This window comes from Pleurodeles waltl, chromosome 9 (assembly GCF_031143425.1).
Source record: "Pleurodeles waltl isolate 20211129_DDA chromosome 9, aPleWal1.hap1.20221129, whole genome shotgun sequence".
Classification (NCBI taxonomy): Eukaryota; Metazoa; Chordata; class Amphibia; order Caudata; family Salamandridae; genus Pleurodeles; species Pleurodeles waltl.
In genome coordinates this window covers 735,242,214-735,257,366 of record NC_090448.1, presented here as the reverse complement: position 1 = coordinate 735,257,366, position 15,153 = coordinate 735,242,214, and the positions used below count along the sequence as shown (strand labels likewise).

At 44.0% G+C, this 15,153-nt stretch overlaps 1 protein-coding gene across 1 annotated transcript in view; it reads left to right on the top strand.

The window, feature by feature from the left end:
* The window catches only part of SART1 (spliceosome associated factor 1, recruiter of U4/U6.U5 tri-snRNP), a 748,174-nt gene extending 744,811 nt beyond the window's left edge, over window positions 1–3,363 (top strand). The window contains exon 20 of the mRNA XM_069207847.1: window positions 2,670–3,363. Within this exon, the coding sequence (XP_069063948.1) occupies window positions 2,670–2,688 (19 nt within the window). The 3' untranslated portion in view covers window positions 2,689–3,363. The remainder of the gene's footprint in view (window positions 1–2,669) is intronic.
* The last annotated feature ends 11,790 nt before the right edge of the window (window positions 3,364–15,153 follow it).

The window sequence follows — 15,153 nt, the reverse complement described above, 5'->3', positions numbered from 1 at the left end:
TGAAACATGGGGCTTCTGTATGTCTTTTTGCAGATACCACTCCTGCCCGGGTGCTCAAGAAGATCAGGCGTGATTGTGCCAAAGTCGTCCTAGTGGCTCTAGACTGCGCATGGAGACATTTGTAGCCATAACTTCTGGGTCTAAACATCTGTCATCCAATCAAGATGCCCCTTTGGGAGGATTTCCTGTCACAGCAGCAGGGTTGTGTCCTCCATCCCAACCTGCCCACGCTCAATCTTCATGCTTGGAGATTAAGCTGCAGCAGCTGAGCGCTTTTGACCATCCTTCTGAGGTTGTGGATGTTATTCTGGCAGCCAGGTGTCCCTCAAAGTCCATATATGACTGCTGTTGGGATAAATATGTGGCTTGGTGTTCAGACAAGTACATTGACCCACTTCATACCCATCTACCTGATGTGTTGCTGTGTGTGTTTTCTTTGGCCAGGTGCTGGATACCGTTAAAGATTAATTGGCAACTATCTCTGCTTTTGTAAGTTGCCAGATCAGCCTTCCCTGTTTGTCAAGTGTTGTGACTAGGTTTCTGAAAGGTTTTCAAAACGTGTTTGTTTCCTCTCCATTATTCTCCAGTGGGACTTGCATCTGGTCCTCAACGTTTTGGTAGTCTCCCCTTTTGAGCCTATGCATAACTGTCCTCCCAGGCTTCTGACTCTCAAGACTGTCTTCTTGGTAGCCATCACATCAGTCTGGAGTATGAGCAAGCTTCAGGCTCTCTCGGTTCAGCCATGTACACTGCATTCTTTCAGAACAAACCGGTTCTCAAAGCGCATGTCTCCTCTCTACCTATGGTGGTAACACCCCTTCCAAACATTCACCCTTAAGGCGTTCTTTGCTCCTGCTCACCCCTCTGAGGAGGAGAGGCTCTATTGTTTTGATACAAAGAGCATCCTTAGTTTTTATATCGATCGTACCAAGGATCACCAGTTGACAATCAGCTTTTCATTCGATTCACCAGAGCATAGAAGGGTAAAGCTGTGTAAAAGGAGACCATCTCTCGATATTCTGCATGAAGATCTGCTACACTTTAGCAAAGAAGCTTCCTCTAGAAGGCTTGAAAGTTCACTCCACTAGAACCAAGTCTGTGACTATAGCGTTAGCATGTGGGTTCCTTGTCCTTGATATTTGCCAGGCAGCTATTTGGGCGATGCTTCATACCTTCATGAAGCACTACTGCCTGCATGATTAAGTACTTCGAAAAAGGCACTTTGCTCACTCGATCCTGCAGGACTTCTTGGTTTGGGTCACTTTGCTGCCTCTCCACCATGAAGGTTATTGCATTGGTATCTATTCTAAGGTAAGGAATCTGCGGTTAGAAGTCTCTTCCAGAAGAGCAAGGGCCTTACCTTTGGTAATACCTCTACTGGTAGAGATGCTATCTAGCCACAGATTCCTTACCAACCCTCTTTCCTTCCTGCTCCATGAACTGCAGATCCTCTTATGGAAGGTCCTCTTAAATCTAGCCCAGTGGTCACAACTATTCTGACGTGGCTGCACATCTGTGAAAGCAGAATGTTTCATGAAAGAAACTGCTGTCTTTATGCCGTCTATATAGGCACTGTGCACATCACATCTGGTGTGGATGGCATCCACGCAGAGCTGTTGGTGCCATCTACCAGGGTACTGCTCAATATTTTCCCTATCCAATCTCTACCAGAAAAGGCGTTATCAAAGGTAACTTGTTCTTCAAGTATTTGTGATCCATGCTCAGTAGGCCTACAGTGGAATCTTTAACTCTCACCCCGTGCCCACCCTTAAAAAAAAAAAACGGATTAGGTGGGCCCTTTTTTGCCTTGTTAACTAGTTTTCACAAGACTATTATGTTACCGCTTCATGTTTCCTTTAGAAATATGTTACTTTATCTTGCAGGATGTCCATGGTGTTCTCTGTCACTCACTGGCTCTCTTTGGCACTCTGGCACCTGCCAGATCACTTACCTGTTTGCTATTGCTGAGCCTTGTTCATGAAAGGCTCAGATTCCATGACCCTTCTTGTGGTGGCCCTTTTTCCTTGGATGTGTTTGGGTCGTTGGCCTAGGACTGCACTTTATGGTTTCTCGTCCTCCTAGGTTGTGTGATTTTGTTAGTCTCTGGGTGCAGTCTTTTGTCAGCTTCCACTGCCTATCCTGATACAGATGTTTTATGATCTTCCCATGCGTTTTTAGGATTAAGAACTCGATTAACAAGTAGCTTATGACTTGCGATTATGACTGCTACACAGGCAGTCCTTAGGTCCCCTTCCTCCAGATGACGCACCTTCTTTTGCTTCTCTAGTCAATGCAGCCATTGACTGCTCTCCCCACTAAATTAGGATAAACCTGGAACCCAGCAGCTTGAGTGCATTTGCTTGAATGTTATAATTTTTTTAATTACTGTTCATGGCCAAAAATGTACTTGCATCTGCCTACAGTCCTTAATGTCTCATGAGTCCAAGAATAGTGAACTTAAATTCTCTAGTACAACAGTTACTACATTGAGTAACTTGTCATAGTCCATGTTGCCACCCAGACTGTGTGATCAATCAATGTGTCTAATAGCAGTCAATTGTCCAAGTGCTGTGCTGTGCTATGACATGTCTAGTGCACCCAACCCACACAATAAACCACATTTCTACTTATATCTTCCTGTCTAAACAAATACTTTTCTTTTGTAACAGGAACACAATAACAAAATGATCCATTGTGGGAGAGCAGGAAAAGTGGATGGCATCTTTGTGCAAAGTCTCCTTCTGAGTATTATTTGATGTGTCCAGAATTTGGGAATCCAGGAATGTTACAGTTGGATCCAGCACCATCAATGAATGGAGAAAGTTGAAAAGAGGCCATGGGGTTTGTCAGAGACCTTCTTAAGGCAACTGATTAAAAAAAAGTAAAATTGTGTAAAATGTCATCATGGATTGCCTTGTGAGCCCAAGTGACTAGTGCAGTAATGCTAAGTATCTCAGGGGTTAAAACATAAAGAGAAATTCCTGGTGGTCCCCGTTGCTTAATTTTCTGATTAAAGTGTCCCTCAGACAGTGATGCCCTGTTTGAAGTTTGAGGCATAGGATCTGCAGGTTGTGGACTGTTCCTGGTCACAAACAGCACCTTAAGGGGTTGTCCAAAATAAGAAAATAGCCTCCTGCATTTTTGTGCACTGTCAGCCTTTCATAAAACTGTGATCATTTGTCAAAGGTTTTGTCATAATTGGAGGAATAACTCTAATGTGATCATGTTTTGAGAGGGTATTTTTTAATAGCTGCTTTCGATCAGCCCCATTCAGTTTGAAAGCGGAGGACCATTTCACCATCACACTTTGTGGTGATAAGCAAAATAAGCGTTTGTCAATAAAAAAAGCTGCTTTTTAATGTATTTTGTTCGATGTCTTTTATTCGTAGTTCACCTTGAAACGCATTTTAAGTGCCAAAATATTGTGTCAGTTTAAAGTATGTTTGTTGCACATCTCTATTTATGTGTGCTGCAACTTTTTGCACAAAATTTTTACTCGTCTCATACAACTGTTATGTAACGGTACTTTTGATTTTCTCAATTTATGCAGTCTTCTTCAATACATTTTCAATTCCTCATATACCATTATACTACATAAATACTTTTAAACCATATGTTCGGTAATTTATCATTTGAAATGTCTTCAATGGAAATACTTGAATTACTACATTCCTTTCCAGGTTACATTAAAAAGTAAAGTGCTTCTTATATTTATTTCATCACTGTTTGACCGTTCCAGTTTTCAATTAAAGTACCAACATTTTGCAAAATTATCTGGGTACCATTCCCATCATGTACTGTAAAGTACAGTTTACTACCATTCGTTTTTTTCCCAAATCCTCTCAAAGCAAGGGGTATGAGTAATAAAAATGCAAAAAAGAACCAAATACGTGGTTAGTTTGAAAGTGAAACTACTCCTTACTGTTTCCATTGAGTTAGTGTTCATTCGAAGTACAAAATATCTCATTAACTTCCTTGTTCCCCCTGTCTCTGCTATATTGTGCAGTGTTATCTATTAAACTCCTTCCTTTTGAAGTGCTAGATTCCATGAAGCCCAAAGGAAACTGCTGCATTAATGGTAATCTCAAATCCTTTCTACAGACAACTTCTAGAATTCATTTGAAGTGCATTGTGCCCCATAATGAAGTGAAAACATATGTCGTCAGGTCAATTAGTATTCTTCCCAGATCTAATATGGTCAATTCAAACAACATATTTAGTTGTTTGTTTTATAAAGTGCAAATGTGGATGATACTATAACCTGCACATGGCCTCGTTCCCCTTTCATCGAGAACGTGTTCATATATAAGGTGCCTTTACCAAGCATTCCACTCCTTTAATATTGATGATTTGTAAGTGCATATACTCAATTTCAACAAGAACACACAGAAAACCTCTTAAAACACATCATGTCCCATGTTAAAGTGCAAATGCATTTGGTCAAGCCCTTCATTGTTATCCTTGTCAGATACTCCATTTAAACTGCACAAACTACCTATCATATCTCTTTCCTACTTCAGGTAGGAGTCCAAAATGAGAGACCAACAAGTTAGACAGAAAAACAATTCCTACATCTCTTTTATCTTACATAAAAGCTCTAATATATACACACATATATATTTTTTTATATTTGATGGCATGTGCATATATCACCATCTAGTGGTGGGCTCGGAGTGTTACAAGTTGTTTTTCTTCAAAGAAGCTTTTTTGAGTCACAAAATCGAGTGACTCCTCTCAGTGATAGTGCGCATGGGCATGGAGTCCTTTGTTAGATTGTTTTCTTTCCACTGTCGGGTTCGAATGTGTTCCCTCTCGCTCCGGTAGATTTTGGCTCGGTACTTCTCTAACTTTTTCTTCAACATCTGTATCGTTTTTTAATGCGTTTCTGACTAAACTCAATCCGATGGCAGCGTCTGGATCGATTAAACACCCTTTTGGGCGCCAGCACCCTTCTCGGATTTACTGCGTCACAGGCTCATGGAACGGACTCCATTTAGATTCTGTCCTCGGGGCCATGCCAAGTTCCCCTACACGACCAGCATTTAGTGTGTAACCTTTGCCTCTCTCCGGACCACAAAGAAGAGACCTGCGAGGCATGTCGATCCTTCAGATCCAAGAAAACCTTAAGGTATCGAAGAGCAAGAATGTTGGAGATGGCGTTGAAGTCCACAGAACCAGCACCCAACATCATTGGTGAGGAACAGGCACAGACTGCTGTCGCCATCTGATACTCCGATTTCGACCAGGATTCAGATGGGGACAGCCAGATATTTCCTGCGGCGTGGTACGTGAGTACACCAGCCCCTTCCCATCAGAAACAAATTTTAAAAAAATCACAGAAGGCCTTAGGTCGACCACTGCTTGCTGGCCATGGTTCGACCCAAAAACAACATATCTTCGACCAACCCTCTGGTTCGGCGCCGAAAAAGGCCTAGACTCACTCCGATGAACAGACTGCCACGCCTGTTTCGGCTTCAAGTCGAAAAATGGAGGCTTCCACTTCGACTCCGGGACGGCTACACACCATATTGGAGCCGGAACATCCACTCTCCTCTTCGGAGCCAAAATATCAAAGCTCCTCTTCGGAGTTGAAAAAACGTTCACCTACTGAACAAAATACTTTTTCAGCCCGTATAAAGCATGCTGCTACCAGGATTTTGGAGCATTCATTAATGGAAGCAAACAGGTTTTATTTTCAGAACAGGAAACAGATGACATTAGACTAATTCTTGAGGTCATGGACCAAAAGCAAAGGAGAATTCAAATCCAGAAAGATACTGGGAAGATTATTGCCTCTCCTCCTCCTATAACACAGAGGAAATTAGCATTCCAACAAGACTTGGAAACTGACCCTTCGCCAGTGAAGATCTTTAAACACAAGAAGAAGCCTAAGACTGTACAACAGCTTTCTCCGCCACATTGGCCTTATCTTCCCTCTTCCCCACTACCTCATACTCCACCACCGCCACCTACCCAATTATCCACACATTCCCCAGTTTCTTCACATGGGGATTATATGGTTGACAATATTTACAACATGAATCCATGGGATATATATGATTCTGACCCAATTCCATCCAATGACCCTGATTTGTATCCCACAAGGCCGTCTCCACCTGAGGATACAACAGTCTAGAATCAGGTCATTTCCAGAGCAGCCACTTATCATAACGTACAAATGCACTCTGAGCCCATAGAAGAGGATTTCCTATTTAACACTCTTCCATCAACTCACAAACAATATCAATGTTTGCCAATGTTACCAGGTTTGCTAAAACATGCTGATGAAATTTTTAAGGAACCAGTCAAGGCTAGGGTGTTAACACCTAGAGTAGATAAAACATTTAAAGCTGCACCATCTGATCCAGTCTTTAGATCACAGCAATTGCCACCTGATTCCATTGAGGTCAGTGTAGCCAGGAAAAGGGCAAAGAGCCAGTCCACAGGGGATGCTCCTCCCCCTGATAGAGAGACGCAAATTTGATGCAGCAGGCAAAAGAGTGGCAACTCAAGTTGCAAATCATTGGATAATTGCCAACTCCCAAACTCTTTAGCTAGGGTCGATAGGGCACATTGGGACGAGATGCAGGAGTTCCTTCACTACCTCCCAAAGAAACACCAAAAAAAGAGCACAGCAAGTAGTGACAGAAGGACACAAGCCATTGCCAATAATCGGATTAGAATAGCAATAGACGCAGCTGACACAGCATCTAGGGGAATTAACATTAGTGTTATGATTAGAAGGCATGCTTGGTTGAAATCCTCAAGATTTACACCAGAAATACAACAAGCGGTCCTTAACCTCTTAGCTGCTGGGCCTTTTCCCCCCCAGTGCTGAGCCCTTTTTTGGCTATTTGGGGTAGTTGGCGCTTAGGGCTTCATAACTTTTTGTCCACATAAGCTAACCACGCCAAATTTGCGTCCTTTTTTTCCAACATCCTAGGGATTCTAATGGTACCCAGAGTTTGTGGTTTCCCCTGGAGGAGACCAAGAAAATAGCCAAAATACAGTGAAAATTTCGTTTTTTCCAAAAAAATGGGAAAAAAGGGCAGCCGAAGAAGGCTTGTGGTTTTTTCCCTGAAAATGCCATCAACAAAGGGTTTCTGGTGCTGAAATCACTATCTTCCCACCTTTCAGGAACGGGCAGACTTGAATCGGAAAACCACATTTTCCAACACAAATTTGGCATTTTACTGGGACATACCCCATTTTTACTATTTTTGGTGCTTTCAACCTCCTTCCAGTTAGTGACAGGAATGGGTGTGAAACCAATGCTGGATCCCGGAAAGCTAAACATTTCTGAAAACTAGACAAAATTCTGAATTCAGCAAGGGGTCATTTGTGTAGATCCTACAAGGTTTTCCTACAGAAAATAACAGCTGAAATAAAAAAATATTGAAATTGAGCTGAAAACAACAGCCATTTTTCTTTATGTTTTACTCTGTAACTTTTTCCTGCGATGTCAGATTTCTGAAAGCAATATACCGTTTTGTCTGCTGGACTCTTCTAGTTGCGGGGATATAAAGGGCTTATAGGTTCATCAAGAACCCTAGGTACCCAGAGCCAATAAATGAGGTGCACCCTGCAGTTGGTTTTCATTCTATACTGGGTATACAGCAATTCATTTGCTGAAATATCAAGAGTGAAAAAGAGGTATCAAGAAAACCTTTGCATTTCCAAAATGGGATCAAGATAAGGTTTTGAGGAGCAGTGGTTATTTGCACATCTCTGAATTCCGAGGTGCCCATACTAGCATGTGAATTGCAGGGCATTTCTCAAATAGACGTCTTTTTTACACACTCTCTTATATTTGGAAGGAAAAAATGTAGAGAAAGATAAGGGGCAATAACACTTGTTTTGCTATTCTATGTTCCCCCAAGTCTCCCGATAAAAATGATACCTCACTTGTGTGGGTAGGCCTAGCGCCCGCGACAGGAAATGCCCCAAAACACAACGTGGACACATCCCATTTTTTGACAAAATACAGAGCTGTTTTTTGCAAAGTGCCTACCTGTAGATTATGGCCTCTAGCTCAGCCGGCACATAGGGAAACCTACCAAACCTGTACATTTTTGAAAACTAGAGACCTAGGGGAATCCAAGATGGGGTGACTCGCGGGGCTCTGACCAGGTTCTGTTACCCAGAATCCTTTGCAAACCTCAAAAAGTGGCTAAAAAAACAAGTTTTCCTCACATTTCGATGACAGAAAGTTCTGGAATCTGAGAGGAGCCTCAAATTTCCTTCCACCCAGCGTCCCCCCAAGTCTCCCGATAAAAATGATACCTCACTTGTGTGGGTAGGCCTAGCGCCCGCGACAGGAAATGCCCCAAAACACAACGTGGACACATCACAGAAAACAGAGCTGTTTTTTGCAAAGTGCCTACCTGTAGATTTTGGCCTCTAGCTCAGCCGGCACCTAGGGAAACCTACCAAACCTGTACATTTCTGAAAACTAGAGACCTAGGGGAATCCAAGATGGGGTGACTCGCGGGGCTCTGACCAGGTTCTGTTACCCAGAATCCTTTGCAAACCTCAAAAAGTGGCTAAAAAAACAAGTTTTCCTCACATTTCGATGACAGAAAGTTCTGGAATCTGAGAGGAGCCTCAAATTTCCTTCCACCCAGCGTCCCCCCAAGTCTCCCGATAAAAATGATACCTCACTTGTGTGGGTAGGCCTAGCGCCCGCGACAGGAAATGCCCCAAAACACAACGTGGACACATCACAGAAAACAGAGCTGTTTTTTGCAAAGTGCCTACCTGTAGATTTTGGCCTCTAGCTCAGCCGGCACCTAGGGAAACCTACCAAACCTGTACATTTTTGAAAACTAGAGACCTAGGGGAATCCAAGATAGGGTGACTCGCGGGGCTCTGACCAGGTTCTGTTACCCAGAATCCTTTGCAAACCTCAAAAAGTGGCTAAAAAAACAAGTTTTCCTCACATTTCGATGACAGAAAGTTCTGGAATCTGAGAGGAGCCTCAAATTTCCTTCCACCCAGCGTCCCCCCAAGTCTCCCGATAAAAATGATACCTCACTTGTGTGGGTAGGCCTAGCGCCCGCGACAGGAAATGCCCCAAAACACAACGTGGACACATCACAGAAAACAGAGCTGTTTTTTGCAAAGTGCCTACCTGTAGATTTTGGCCTCTAGCTCAGCCGGCACCTAGGGAAACCTACCAAACCTGTACATTTTTGAAAACTAGAGACCTAGGGGAATCCAAGATGGGGTGACTCGCGGGGCTCTGACCAGGTTCTGTTACCCAGAATCCTTTGCAAACCTCAAAAAGTGGCTAAAAAAACAAGTTTTCCTCACATTTCGATGACAGAAAGTTCTGGAATCTGAGAGGAGCCTCAAATTTCCTTCCACCCAGCGTCCCCCCAAGTCTCCCGATAAAAATGATACCTCACTTGTGTGGGTAGGCCTAGCGCCCGCGACAGGAAATGCCCCAAAACACAACGTGGACACATCACAGAAAACAGAGCTGTTTTTTGCAAAGTGCCTACCTGTAGATTTTGGCCTCTAGCTCAGCCGGCACCTAGGGAAACCTACCAAACCTGTACATTTTTGAAAACTAGAGACCTAGGGGAATCCAAGATGGGGTGACTCGCGGGGCTCTGACCAGGTTCTGTTACCCAGAATCCTTTGCAAACCTCAAAAAGTGGCTAAAAAAACAAGTTTTCCTCACATTTCGATGACAGAAAGTTCTGGAATCTGAGAGGAGCCTCAAATTTCCTTCCACCCAGCGTCCCCCCAAGTCTCCCGATAAAAATGATACCTCACTTGTGTGGGTAGGCCTAGCGCCCGCGACAGGAATGGATCACACAAGGGTCAATGGTAGTCCTTGCTTGAGGTCTACTGTTAACCCTGGAGTGATTCATTCCTGAAGCAGGCACTAGGCGCAGGCACACAAGCGGGGTTGTGTTTTTATCAGGACAAGTGGGGAAACACTGGGTGGTAGGAATTTTGAGGATCCCTGCAGATCCCTGGACTTCTGCTCATTGGAATGCAAGGAAAATGTGTTTTTTAAGCACATAATGTAATTTCAAGGGGATTCTGGGTGAAGGAAAACTGGTGAGAGCCATGCAAGTCCTGCACCCTTGGTCTCCCCTGGTACTAGTTTGTTAAAGTTAACCCACCACTCACACTGGTTGGTTTTAGCACCTCCAGAAATTATGGTTTTAAAGCATGATTACTTATCAAAGTATCTGAATGTTGAAACCAAGCCTTCTGAAGGTGGGCCATAAAGCCGCGTCCAGGCACCAACCTCTTTATGGTCCATTCACACGCCATTCACACACAACAAACAACCCTTTCATATCGCCAGCCACGGGCCCAATCCAATCAATCACTCCACTCACATTAACTTACCGCTGCCAGACAAGGGCCCATCACATTCACACGCCACAGAACGGAATAAGTTTGACTACATTTTACCACCTGTCAAGTAACTGCCTCCTTCTTCCTTAACATTACCAAATGCATGCGTAACAAACCTTTACTAATGACTCCTGTGACAGCCACCTGAGGCTCAGGAAGACATGTTTTTCATGCGCCTTTAGCGCACTCTCTGTGCTAAATCCAACTCCTTCCAGTTTGTGGATGCAAGTTGGGGGTGTCCGAGTATGCCGTACAAAGCGATTCCTCGAACTGAGTGAGCATATCTACCTTTGAAACTAAGGGAGACATGCTGGGGATTTCTCATGCTGTTACCTAAAGAGAAGGTCATAGGCTACCTGCCTCCTTCTTCCTTAACATTACCAAATGCATGCGTAACAAACCTTTACTAATGACTCCTGTGACAGCCACCTGAGGCTCAGGAAGACATGTTTTTCATGCGCCTTTAGCGCAATCTCTGTGCTAAATCCAACTCCTTCCAGTTTGTGGATGCAAGTTGGGGGTGTCCGAGTATGCCGTACAAAGCGATTCCTCGAACTGAGTGAGCATATCTACCTTTGAAACTAAGGGAGACATGCTGGGGATTTCTCATGATGTTCCCTAAAGAGAAGGTCATAGGCTATGGAAAAGGGTAGTGTTTGGTACATAGGGGAGTCCATGAGAACGTAGCATATGTCCCAGCCAACATTATGTGCAGTGATGTGACTATAATGCACTTATACAGCAAACTGAACATCTACTAAGTTCTGATGGAGGATGAACATGAAAAGCAGGTCAAACACTGACCTATACAAGTCATTCTCCTTTAGTGCTGGGATGGCACCAATGGGTTTGAATCCATAGGTGTAGATGATGTACATCTGTACTACCTTTACTATCTGCCTTCTACCTGTGCAATAACCCTGTGAAGGCACTCCTACCATAAGCTTTCCTTACCCATCCATGTCTCTGTTCTCATCAGAGTCCTGGCTAATCCTGTATAATAGCCAAGTGAACCTATACTAGTTTGTGGAAGCAAGTTGGGGGCTTCCAAGTATGCCCTACAAAGTGATTTCTCGAACTGAGAGAGCATATCTACCGTTGAAAGTAAGGAAGACATGCAGGTGAAGAAAGGGTACTCCGTGGCAATGTGGCATATGTTCTGTCTACTAGTATATGCAGTAGGGGGAAGAAAATGCATGTTAATTGAACAGAACACCGACCACGCCAAAAGGAAGTCCATGATGAAGTAAAATTCTGTGGCTCCTTGCCTAACGAAGCAGTGGCCCATGGACGTTCGGTATCCATGCACTGCCACTGAAAGGATTACCCAACAGCAGCTCAACCTCAGTCGATTTCCCAGAACTTTGCTTTAGTATGATACAACGTAAAGCAAGTAGGGATACAGAGGCCTGGTTGTGATGGACACTGGGGACAGTAATACCGACTCTCCTGCCGCTTTCCATGCTTTGAGCACACTTTACAGCGACGACATGGGCGATCCTTTTTGGGTGTTTTAGGTATGCGATCAGCAAAGTGTCGCTCCTGCAGCCTTGCCACATCCTCCAGAACATATGAGGTGGAGGCTGCTGCTTCTTCAGTAACAGCAGTGAGGCTTTCAATTACAGACAACTGGAGGTCAAGGAAAGTCATGAGTCTTCCTGTTGTTGTCTGACGGTAAACAACATACGCATTATATGTTGCCATCTGAATCAGGTGGGTAAACAGTTTCTTGTACCAAGTGCGAGTTTTACGACACGCATTGTATGGTTGAAGAACCTGGTCGTTCTTGTCCACTCCACCCATGTACTTATTGTAATCAAGTATACAGATGGGCTTGTGGACTTCGGCCATCTGACCCCAAACCGTGATGGGAGAAGTGCTCTCATCATGAATTGTAGTGAGCACGTATACATCACGTCTATCTAGGAACTTGACTGCGAGCAGTTCGTTAGAACGCAATGCAGTACTCTGTGATTTCTGGAGCTTCTTGCAAACAAGCTCCCGCGGGAATCCTTTGCGGTTACAACGAACTGTACCGCAGGCCACAGTGCCAGCTTTGTAGAGCTCGCTGAACAGCTCTACTCCTGTATAGAAATTGTCCACATAAAGGTTATAACCTTTGTGAAGAAGTGGATGGACAAGTTCCCATACAATCTTACCTGTGACCCCTAACGTGGGAGGGCAACCTACAGGGTTTAGGGTAGAATCCTTCCCTGTATACACTCTCAGGCTGTACACATAGCCAGTAGAGCTCTCACACAGCATGTACAGCTTTATGCCATAGCGAGCTCTTTTGCTCGCAATGTACTGTCTGAAAAGCAGCCGTCCTTTGTACAGGATCAAGGACTCATCGACTGCTATATTCTTTCCAGGAGTATAGATCTCTGGAAACCTGGCAGACAAATGTTCCACGACAGGCCGAATTTTGAACAACCTGTCATGATCTGGATGGTCCCGGGGCAATGCAGCAGAATTGTCATTGAAATGCAGCATGCGCTGCAGTAGCAAAAAACGATCTCTGCTCATGTATGGTGCGAAGATGGGAGTTACCCAAACCGTGCGAGTCGTCCAGTAGGACTGCAAGGTGGGTTTCTGTACTAACCCCATTTTGAGGGTAAGGCCCAAAAATATCTTCAACTCCGCCAGCGAAGTGGGAGTCCACTGGCGTGCCCTAGAACGGGGCCCTAGAGTGCCTCCGCGCTCCCTCAGAAATTGGTCTGCACGCAAATTTGTTTGCTGCACAACTTTCTGAAGAAAGTCAACATCCAAAAACAGATAGATGTAGTCGACTGGCAAAAAGTTAGCTGTATCGACTTTACATCCAGCGTCACCAGTAAAAGGTGGAATTTGGGGCTGAACCAAACAGGGGTGCTGCCAAGAGAGCACTCGTTCTGTGCTTGCGGCAGCAAGCACGTGCTCTCTGGGTTCGGCTAACCCAATGTGGTCCCGCTGCCCAGAATGTGCTTGCGAAGGGACAGCATGGATGTCGTCATTGTCTCCTTCAGACTCACTGGAAGAGGTGTCGTCAGATGGGACTCCGCCGACTGAAAAATCACTCCCAGAATCTGCCCCATTGTCCTCTCCCTCAGATGCTGTCTCAGTGTCTGCTGTCTCAGTCTCTGAGCCTACATCAGAACTGTCCTCCATAACCCGAGCTAGGGCTTGATCAGCAGTCATCCAACGAGACGCCATCTCTGCAACTGGCTAAACTGTCCCTCTAAATTACTATCCTACGTAGAAGGCAGATAGTCACAAAATTGCTTGTTGGTATGTTTGTTGTGTACAACAGGAAATGTCGTCACCTTACCTTCGCTTCTTCTCCAATTCTGCAGATTCTCTGAAAACACTGAAAAAAACAAAAAAAGAATGTATTACTTCACCTTACCACACACCCTGTGCAACAGTCATTTTTGGTGCTCTGCCTCCCATTACCTCCTCTTCTAATTCCCTCAGTACTATCCAGCAAAACTGCCACTACAGAAAAGACATGCATGCATGCATATTGTGTGTGTATATATATATATATATATATATATATATATATATATATATGTTTAGAAACAAAGTAGTTGAAGGGTTGCTGGGCGGCACACTTCACTGCCGGTGCCCAGTGACAGGGAAGACCAATCTAGAAATTATCTAATGCCGAAAAATTTCACCGCACTCCATGAAGTACAAATAAACGTGTATTTTATTGCAGTCAATAACCACCAACGTGTTTCAACTCACCAAGGAGTCTTGATCACGGTCCTCGTGGAGTGCGGTGAAATTGTTCACCATTATAAAACAACACACACAAGAATAACAAGCATTTACAATGCAATGGGTCTCGCATCTGCTCGAGTTAGAGCTATTAGCGTTATAAACTCCTAACCCAACTTTTCTTGCCACATAAATTGATAATTTAAAGTTAAACTCTTTCACATAAGAGAGCCGATTCACATGGCCATGGCCACCATGAGCATCATGTGAAGAGTTACACAAAAGGAAAAGAAGTTCGCTCGCAGTTAAACGTAACAGCAAAAGTGCAATTAGCCATGTACCAGGGGCGATGGCCAAGGCGGTAGCAAAACCTCCCCAAGGAGGGACAAAGGTAAATCATTTTCCAATGCCATCAAAGGAGTGGTAGTGATGGGCGTGAGGTGGGCGTTGTTAGAAGCCCAGATACACACCAACAAGTCAGAAAAGCAGCACATGGACGCTGCAATGCTTGTCCTGAAAAAAATATATATATCTATCTATATATATATACAGGGAGTGCAGAATTATTAGGCAAATGAGTATTTTGACCACATCATCCTCTTTATGCATGTTGTCTTACTCCAAGCTGTATAGGCTCGAAAGCCTACTACCAATTAAGCATATTAGGTGATGTGCATTTCTGTAATGAGAAGGGGTGTGGTCTAATGACATCAACACCCTATATCAGGTGTGCATAATTATTAGGCAACTTCCTTTCCTTTGGCAAAATGGGTCAAAAGAAGGACTTGACAGGCTCAGAAAAGTCAAAAATAGTGAGATATCTTGCAGAGGGATGCAGCACTCTTAAAATTGCAAAGCTTCTGAAGCGTGATCATCGAACAATCAAGCGTTTCATTCAAAATAGTCAACAGGGTCGCAAGAAGCGTGTGGAAAAACCAAGGCACAAAATAACTGCCCATGAACTGAGAAAAGTCAAGCGTGCAGCTGCCACGATGCCACTTGCCACCAGTTTGGCCATATTTCAGAGCTGCAACATCAACTGGAGTGCCCAAAAGCACAAGGTGTGCAATACTC